Here is an 8,870-nt window from a genome sequence, read left to right as displayed (position 1 = left end):
TGAATAAACATCGGCAGAGTTTGTGCTGGAGTTTATTGCTCCCAGGTGCTGTGTTTACACATGCGCCCGGGACTGCATGAGCTGGCAGGGGACCCAGGGGGTCAGCCTGCGAGCCCAGGGCTGCTATAACCTGGCTCGATGTCCTGCAGAGAGGCTGGTTAAGGCACAAGGGTACTTCAGTGCAGTGCTAGCCAGCACGCAGCCCCCACACTGAAGCACCCTCGTGCCCCAGCCAATCCCCTCAGCATCTACACATGCATGGCAGTGCACTAAATAACATCCCCACAGGACAGTACTTGTATTTACAAATACTAATCTATGGCAGAATTAATTAGTTTACTGTGGCTTAATAGGGCTGAATGTGTAGACTCTGAGACTTTACTCCAGAGCTAATTAGGCAACTCCACAGTAAACATCCTGGATAGATGCACCCAAGTGTGCATGCCACATTATTTGATATACCCAATGCATGTAGGAAATAAAGTATCTGCTTAAAACCATGGGTGATAAACTGAAGAGCCACTTGTGGCTCAGGAGCAGCAGTCTGGGTCTTGCTGGGCTATAGGAACATCGTTCCATAGAAAGTCTTCCCCAAAGGGACAAGAGACCAACACATAATTGCGTGAAGACAACCGAGTAGTTGTCTCCTATTAAAGATTTCTAGCAATGACAAACCCAGGCTAGATTTGAACCGTGAGCGCCAAGTTCAAAACTTCTCTCCATCCCTTAACCCAAGCAGCATCCCCCACATCCCATCCTCCACAGATTAAGTCATTAAGGCTAATATTTTCAGATCAGGGGGCCTAGAGTTAGGCCCCTGAATCCAAAGAAAGGCACCTAGTATGTGGCTTGGTTTTCTGAGCTCCCCCCACCCTGCCCTCCTCCATTTGCCTCTCTGATTGACCTTTACCCAGCAAAAGGTTATAGCTGACATCACAGCTTTCTGGGTATCAAACCCCACAACAAAAGGGGACTTAAAAAGCTCCTTAAAGTAGATATTTGAATGCTACAGCCAAGGCTTGTGCTGCGCGAGCTTCACAACCACCTCTCCCAGCACCATCTCCAAACTCCCCCCGCATTTGGCTTTGAATGTTTAGACTCGAACTTGATGCGCCGCATCCTCGGCTGGAGCAAATCAGCACAGACCTATCAAAGCTAATAAGGATCTACCCCACATGTGAACCTGCTCGCTCAAGGACCACCTGAGCATGGAGACCGGGAACAGGACATACACAAAGCACTGTGACATAACCAACAGGAGGGGACCAGGGAGCATCAGAGGGAGCGACCAGAACGGACAACGCAAGAGGTGGGCACAGGCTGGTCCGACGAGGACTCTGCCCAGGCAGGGAATCCTCGAAGGCAGCCGATATGAAGCACCATTGATTTCAATGGAGCTATGCCAATTTACATCGCAGTGCTCTGGCCCGGTGTCTCCAGTTTCCTATTTCCCACTGAAGCCAACACAGCAGGGCCTCGGCCAGTCGGCAAACGACTTCCTACGCTGCCAGCCCCTTGTTGGTTGTGTGGGGTGGTGGGGGGGGGAGTCACAACCCCCTACAGGAAATGCACAAGCTGCCCCCTCCTCCCATGCCAGTCCTAAAGGAAAAGGCACTGGTGTCTCATGGTTATATACTGCCTGAGAGGCCCATCTGCCAGTCTTCTGCCATCCTCCCCTTGCAGCAGGTGGCAAGGGCCTCTTACACCATCCGCTCCATCCCTATGCCAGCACAGGGATGCTCCTTCCAATACAGCCTGTGCCCTCTCCAGTCCCTGGGCACCCATTGGCACTCTGCAGAAAGCAACACGCAGGAGCAATTTGCCATTCAGGATAAAGAAGAATCCTGCCCTGAGGTCAGGACAGACCATCAGACACTGGGCAGGATTTGTCAGAGGGAGGATAAGCGCATCATTTTTATCTCCCCGACTCCTTTCTCCTCCTGCTATGATGTTTTAACTGATGATGAAATGTGGCAGGTTCCTCAAAGGCCTCTGTTTGCCCCTCTAAGCATGCCACAGGCTGGATCAAGGGCCCATTAAAGCACAGAACAGGGCCGTACCCACCGTTAAACGGGAAGGAGGAACTTCATGCTGATTTAATCTTTGTCACCTTTGTGGGCGACCAGGGAAAATCCTCTGCTCGTAACTAGGCTAGAGGCACAAACTCACATTTGACATAGGCTGCCAAATAGCCAACCATATCATAGACAAGCCAGGATGCATTCAAACAACAGACCTACAGTGGAAAAGGCCTGTATCCAGTTACCCCTCCCTGAGACTGTCTGCCGCGTCGTATGAAATTTTCATGAGCAGCCCTGGGACTCGGTGTCTGTAAACACCTGCAGCACGGCCGCCCTGGGAGAGAAGATGGCTCTGAGCTCACGTCGCAGCTGCGTCAGCTGCCTGAGAAATGCTGGGCCAACGCCAGTCAGTGGAGCAGAGGAAAGGCTGAGGTGTCAAGGCTAGATCTGGCTCTCAATGTCCCTAAAGTTTTGGGTTTTGTTTTATTTTTTTTTTGGGGGGGGGGGAGCTAGAGGGTTAAACCAGGCCTATTGCTACAACAATGATTTGTCACAGTCACCCTACGAACCTGGTATGGATGAAGCTGAGGACGGAGGAGAGTGGAAAGGACGTGGTGGACAAGAATCCAAACCGGAGAAGGAGCAAAGACGATTGCACCTGCATCTCTTTCAGCACCCTTGCAGCTTCACCCTTAGTTTTAGACTCAAAGCACCCAATCCTGCTCCCAGGGACATTTTTGTGATCAACTGCCATAATGGCTGGATTCACCCCACAAAGATGGACAGATCCCAGTGAGTCATCTCATTACTTTAGGACTGATCTTCATCATATATTCTCCAACGTCTGCCAAAGCCACAAGTGCTTCCCGATCTTCCCTTGGAAGACTGCTCCACAGTCTAATATAACAGCCCTTGGCTGAAACTGGGTATAATATCTCCTGCAGATTTACTGGAGTGGAATGGACTAGAAACCTCTGCCTCACCCATGCGTCCTTGGTTAGGTGTCCTGATCTGGCATAAAACACCCCCCTGCCCTGCAGGAGGTGGCCACTCCAGCAGAAATGCTTCTGATGCAAAGGCTCGTCCAGCCCGAGCCTCCTCTCTCAGCCATGTTAGACAGACAGTGTTATGCAAACAAACCAGTTTAGGTCTATCTACATTATCCTCCTTCACTGGTTTCCAGCAAGCTGGACCCAGCCAGTTAGTATCTACTCCATCTCCAGGATGGCCTCTCAAGAGTCCTTTTTAACCAGCGCTGCCTTGATCCGACACCGCAAGAAGTAGGCTGTGACTGCACTGCAGGCCACGAGGCCAAAGAACGAGCCGCAGGACACATAGATGGAGAGAGGCCCGTGTCTCCTCTGGAAGATTTCCTGCCTGTTTTTGTAGTCTAGGAAGATAGCCTCCAGCTGCGAGAGCGTGCAGATGGCCAGGAAGGTGTGGAAGATCTGGTGGGCATGGCCAACGATGTCGCAGGACCCGGGGAAGTATTTCTCAGGCACGGGGCAGGAGAAGAAGTAAGCGCTGATGAGGAAGAAGAGGATCTGGAAGGTGTGATACCAGGCAGCCTTCTCCTCACAACCCCCCAGGTGGCACATGACCACCCGATGCGCCACCGGGCTGATGTCCAAGACGAAGGCCAGCCCGGCTGGGATGACTTGGCACACCTTCCTCATGATGGGGTACGGGCGGCGGTATCGGTATTTGGCATAGCAGCAGCCGGCACAGGAGAGCCAGCCGCAGAAAGCAGCTGCCGGGAGGAAGAAGAGCCAGAACTTATCGTACCAGGCTTGATCAGAGCTGTAGTAGAAATGGGCCAGGGCACTGCCATACTGGTAGATGCTAACGCCGACATAGTCCGCAAAGTAGAAGGTGTAGTGGGACAGCTCCGACTTAGACTGCAGCAGATGGGCTAGGAGGCTACACGTCAGGTAGGTGACGGAGGACAGGACAAAGATGAACAGGGGCAAGGACTGGACATCCATGGACAGCTCCTCCCCGTCAGCAAAAGTTTTGAACCTCAGCAGCACAGCCAGGGCGGCCAGGAGGTGGGTCCAGACGTTCACCACCTCGTTGTGCTTCTGGAAGAGGCTGAAGAAGTAGTATCGCCACTCCTGGCCGGTGGGGCGGTACCCAGTCTGGATGTAGGGCTCCCGGAAAAGCTGGGGCACGTCCGACTCCCTGACGGTGCATGGCATTTTGGGGAAGCCTTCCTCCAGCAGCTTGGGCAGGCGGCGCAGCTGCTGCCCACTCACTGACAAGGTGCTGATTCGCTCCAGGATGGCTGTCATCATGCTCCCTGCAGTAGCTGGTAGCCTGTCACCAGGAAATGTTGTGTTCTTGTCCTGCAAGAAGGAGAGAAATGAGAGGCATTCATGACCAAGAAACCCCCTGCAGCATGAAGCCCATGGTCCAAGGATCCGGGGGGGATGCTCTCTGGAGTTCATGGGATGCTGCAACCCCTCTCCCTTCTCAACCCAAGCTTTTCAGGGCATTTTAGGTGCACTGAGATTTAGGTGAGTTTGCCTCAGTGACTGGGACACTTAATAAGGAGAGGCCCCACACATCTTCTGAGCCAGCAAAAAGCAGTGGGAGAGCTGCAGACCTGCATGCCTTGCCATGCAACAGGCCACCAAACCTGCCTTCCCAGAGCAAAACAACACTGCCTTAGTGCCCTCGTCTCTCCTGCCCTTTACTTGCAGCAGGCTGCTTTGGAGCTGCAGTATGCAAGAGGGGCAAGAGCAGACTTTCCTGTGGACCCTTCTGCAAGCACAAGGGATTAGGATCAGTGGCCCATGAGGCTCTGCCAGTGCAATGCCCAATATTCAGTTTAATCTGAGCTGAAACCTCTCCCTAAGACAAGGTCTGCATGGGCATGCCCCTCCTCCTGTAGCGGGATATTAAGCCCCTCGAGACTCTGACCCATGTCCATGGAAATATGTCTATACCCCTGTGCAAGAAGCTTTCACAGCAGGATGCTGAGGAACAGACAACCTGCTCCCATGAAGGTCTCACCCGAATCCCCAGACTTTGGTTTAAACTTTGCTGCAGAAAGTCTGATATCCCTTTGTTCATTTTAACATTAATTACTACCCCGGCAGCCTTATTCGCTGCAGGATTAATACAATGCAAATAAGGGGCAGTTGTACAAAAGCCTATTGAGCTCCTCTTACAGATCTAAGTATAGGGGGCAGACAACTAATACATTTTCTCTGGAGTAATCTCACTTTACTCCTGGGTAAAAATGGATCGGACCCATGCTGTACAGGCTTATACCAGGGAAGATCATTTTACTCCAAGGTAAAATTACCTCCCCCAAAATGAGAAGCAGCTATACTACCATGTGAGTTACACCAGAGTGTATTGATCATCTGTCTGCTCCCCAAGTCTGTTTCCTCCTGGGTACCCCGCTTTGTGCAATACATATTGGGTGCCCACTGCCTAATGGCCAGTCATTGCAACAACTCCTATTGGGAACAGTTAGCAAGGGAGAGCTCGTTGTATGCCTGCTCCTTACTGGGTGCCTTTACACGTGCAATTCATACGCAGCAATAAACTCCAGTGCATATCATACCAAAGTTTATTGCTCCCAGGTGCAGTGTTTACACATGCACCTGGGACCACAGCATCTTGAGTTGGCTTGGAGCAGCCCCGGCTGGCAGGGAGCCTGGTGGGAAAGCCTGCCAGCCTGGGGCTGGTCCGATTCAGCTCAACGTGCTGCTGAGGGTTTGGCTGGGCCATGAGGGTGCTCCCGTGCAGGGCTAGCCAGCAGGCAGCCCCCGCACTGAAGCACCTTTGTGCCCTAGCCAGCCCTATCAGCATCTACACATGCATTGCTGCAGAATAATAAAAAAAAACAAAAAAACCTCCACCGTAGGATGGTACTTGTGTTTACAACTACTAACCTATAGTGGAGTGAATTACTTTACTCCATCCTAATAGCACTGCACATGTAGACGCTAAGAAGTTTACTGCGGAGCTAATTAGGCAACTGCAGTACATGTCTCACGTAGATGCACCCACTATGAAGCAGATTCACTAAAGATTAAAAATCGAAGATAAATTTCTCCAAAACAATTGGGCCATGTGTCCATTCCTTAGGAAAGGGGTGTCAAACTCACCTGGCCCTGCAGGCTGGGTCAGGCCCCCAGACTCCCTACCCCACAAGCTGGATCCAGCAGCTGTGATGCCTGCTCCAGCTGATCTGGGACTGCACCACACATAGTGCCTGCCCTGAATGCAAGTCCTGGACTGGCTGGAGTGAGCATCATGTGTGGCAAGCTCCCAGACCAGCCAAGGAGGACACTGGACCACCCCTCCCACCACACCCCACCAACCCCACAGGCTGGATTCAGCTCGCGCTCTGCTCTGGGACTGCACTGCACACGGGGCCTGCTCTGGGAACCACGCTGCACGCAGCACCCATCCCAGACCAGCTGGGGCAGGCACTGGATCTAGCATGCCGGGGGGGCATCTGGATTGGCCCCATGTGGGTGCCATGCCCTGTCCATATGCGCGGTATATGGTGTGTGCCCCGGGCCCTGTGTACAAGGCTGGTCCATCATGCATCCCCTGTGGCATGTGGGTCAATTCAAGTCCCAGGGCCAGTACCGGGGGCTGGATAACATCACTCCGCAGCCTGCGGACCAGATCTTTGACACCCCTGCCCTAGGACTACTGTTACCACTTTGTTTAAAGATGTGCACAACCATTTGCAAGATCTGAGCCTCTCCCCTCAGCTGACAGCCACCCAGCAGCCACCATGCTGGAGACAAGTAAATCCAAATAAGTATTCTGTGTCGGGGCGGGAAGTATCTCCCTCTTTCTCTATGCAGGGATGATTGGCAGAGCATTTCCTAAAGGACCTGGAGACTAATAGCTCCGCGAATCCTCTCATTGCTACTTTGCCCTTAAACCCAGAGCAAAGGCTGGGGAACAGGACAACAGATCTGCACCAAACCAGGTCACAAAACCTACCCTGGGAAGGCAACAGGCCCAGCTTGCAAACCTGTGGAAGAGGCAGAGAGGAGAGTCGAGGATGGTCATCATGACCCTGACACAGCATCTCGGTGTCTCCCACTTCCTCTACCAACCCGCGTGGGCTGTCAACATGTGTCTGACGGCAACTTCCCAATTCCAGCAGGCACCGGTTGCCATACCCAAGATTACAAAAGGGTTTCTAGCACAGCCCCTGGTTCACTGGCATGCTGACCTCTCAGGGCTGTAATTTTCCATGACTGCCAAAGGGGAACTTGTTTGCTGAGATTGTCCCAGCTCCCGTCGGTCATTTCAAGGTGACAAGAGGGCTCTTTTGCATGCTACCCTGGGACAAAACAAGATTTTAACAACATGTTTTTAAAGCGGGGTTATAGCACAAGCTGGCAGCCCGGTGAAATCTAAGGGCTTCTGCCTTGGCCTCAGACCAGGAGGAAATGGTTTACATCTTGACTATGTGAGAGCAGAAGACCCCCTACTCCCCACTGCAGCAACTGTCCTGCAAGGGTGGGGGAGCAGGTAGTTGAATCCTGCATCCCAAGGTCATCCCTGACTATAAAGCACAGCATCTCTTGTGCAGCTCAGTGCCAGGGTGGTTGTAAGCCAGGCTGGTGTGCCCCTTCCTGGCCCCATCAATCCTGGGGTTATCCAAGTCCCAAGGCTATCTCTGCAATATGCTGGAGCAGTGTCAGGGCTGCTCTGTTTGAAGCCGCTGACCATCATGGCCCAACTCAAGCCCCTTGCCTCGCATCCGGGTCAGTCCAATAGCTCTATGCCCCTGGACGAGTGCGGTGATTCACATCACACAGGCACTCAGTTTACCCAGACACAACACATGGCAATGCCACCCGGCACCGACGGTGCCAGCAAACTGCGGGAGGAGCAAAGCAGCCGGGGAAAGCACCCGTACCTCCCACTGAAACCCAGCGTGAAGCCCAGGGGGCTCAAAGTCCTGCAAAACCCCACCCAGTGCACAGCAGCGCCCACCCTTGGCACAAGCATGGAGAGTGCAAGGAAGCTCCTTCGTGCAGCATGACACAAGGACCATGAGCACTTACAGCTCTGCCATGTAGGGGAGATAGCTGTTCCTGTGCAGGGGCTGGCCAGGGGCCTGGGCACCATTTCTGTCCCTTGCCAGGCAAGCTGGGTCATGCACAGGATGATCTCACGGCAGGGTAGCACGAGGTCACTGTTGAGGAAGTTGGGAAATTTTCTTAGATACCAGATCCTGTTAACGGTGCAGCATTTACATCTATTGCCACCACATGTATCATCAGGAAGCAGGCAGCGGCTAAAGAAAATGAAAATATAAGTGGGCGGCAGGGGGTGGGGGTTGGAAATCAAGAAAAGAGTCCATTCTCCCCCCTTCCCCAAACAGACCCACATAGGAGTTGTGGTTTGGGAAGTCACTAGGAAAAGGGGAAACATCTCAAACAAGACCACAGGATCAGAGGAAAGTAGAGCTGGAAGGGATCTCACGAAGGCATCTAATCCAGCCCCCGCTCAGGGTAAGACTGTCCCTAACCATCAAGTCTCTGCCCAACCTGCTCTTAAAAATTTCCAAGGATGGAGATACCAACCCTCCCTAGGCAGCCGGCTGCAATGCTTGACCACCCTCGTAGGCAGAAAGTTCTTCCTAACATCCCACCTCAATTTCCCCTGCTGCAGTTTAGGACCATCAAACCAAGGGGTGGTGCAAGCTGTCTCACCAGCCTGGAGCAGAGGTGGGTAAATCTCCCCAGCGGCTCTATCTGGGCATGGTCTTTCTGAACAGGTGAGGGGGGCCCAGCTGGCACTGCAGGAGACTGGAGACATTGCACGTGTGTAACATGGCATCACAGCTGCCTCTGGGTC

At 52.9% G+C, this 8,870-nt stretch overlaps 1 protein-coding gene across 1 annotated transcript; it reads right to left on the bottom strand.

Annotated features, from left to right (window-relative positions):
* Positions 1-892: 892 nt before the first annotated feature.
* Positions 893-8,313, bottom strand: PAQR8 (progestin and adipoQ receptor family member 8). Its single transcript, XM_019537177.1, has 2 exons — positions 8,075-8,313; positions 893-4,366 (listed from the first exon to the last, which is right to left on the bottom strand). The coding sequence occupies exon 2, from the start codon at positions 4,313-4,315 to the stop codon at positions 3,254-3,256; it is 1,062 nt and encodes a 353-aa protein (XP_019392722.1). The 5' UTR covers positions 4,316-4,366; positions 8,075-8,313; the 3' UTR covers positions 893-3,253.
* Between the last annotated feature and the right edge of the window lie 557 nt (positions 8,314-8,870).

This window comes from Crocodylus porosus, unplaced genomic scaffold (genome assembly GCF_001723895.1).
Source record: "Crocodylus porosus isolate Cpor-Errol unplaced genomic scaffold, CroPor_comp1, whole genome shotgun sequence".
In the NCBI taxonomy this organism is placed as follows: Eukaryota; Metazoa; Chordata; order Crocodylia; family Crocodylidae; genus Crocodylus; species Crocodylus porosus.
This window is presented reverse-complemented; position numbering and strand designations above follow the sequence as displayed.

Coding starts and splice junctions, on each gene's coding strand:
- PAQR8 (XM_019537177.1), bottom strand. CDS start 4,315: ATGATGACAGCCATCCTGGAGCGAATCAGCACCTTGTCAGTGAGTGGG.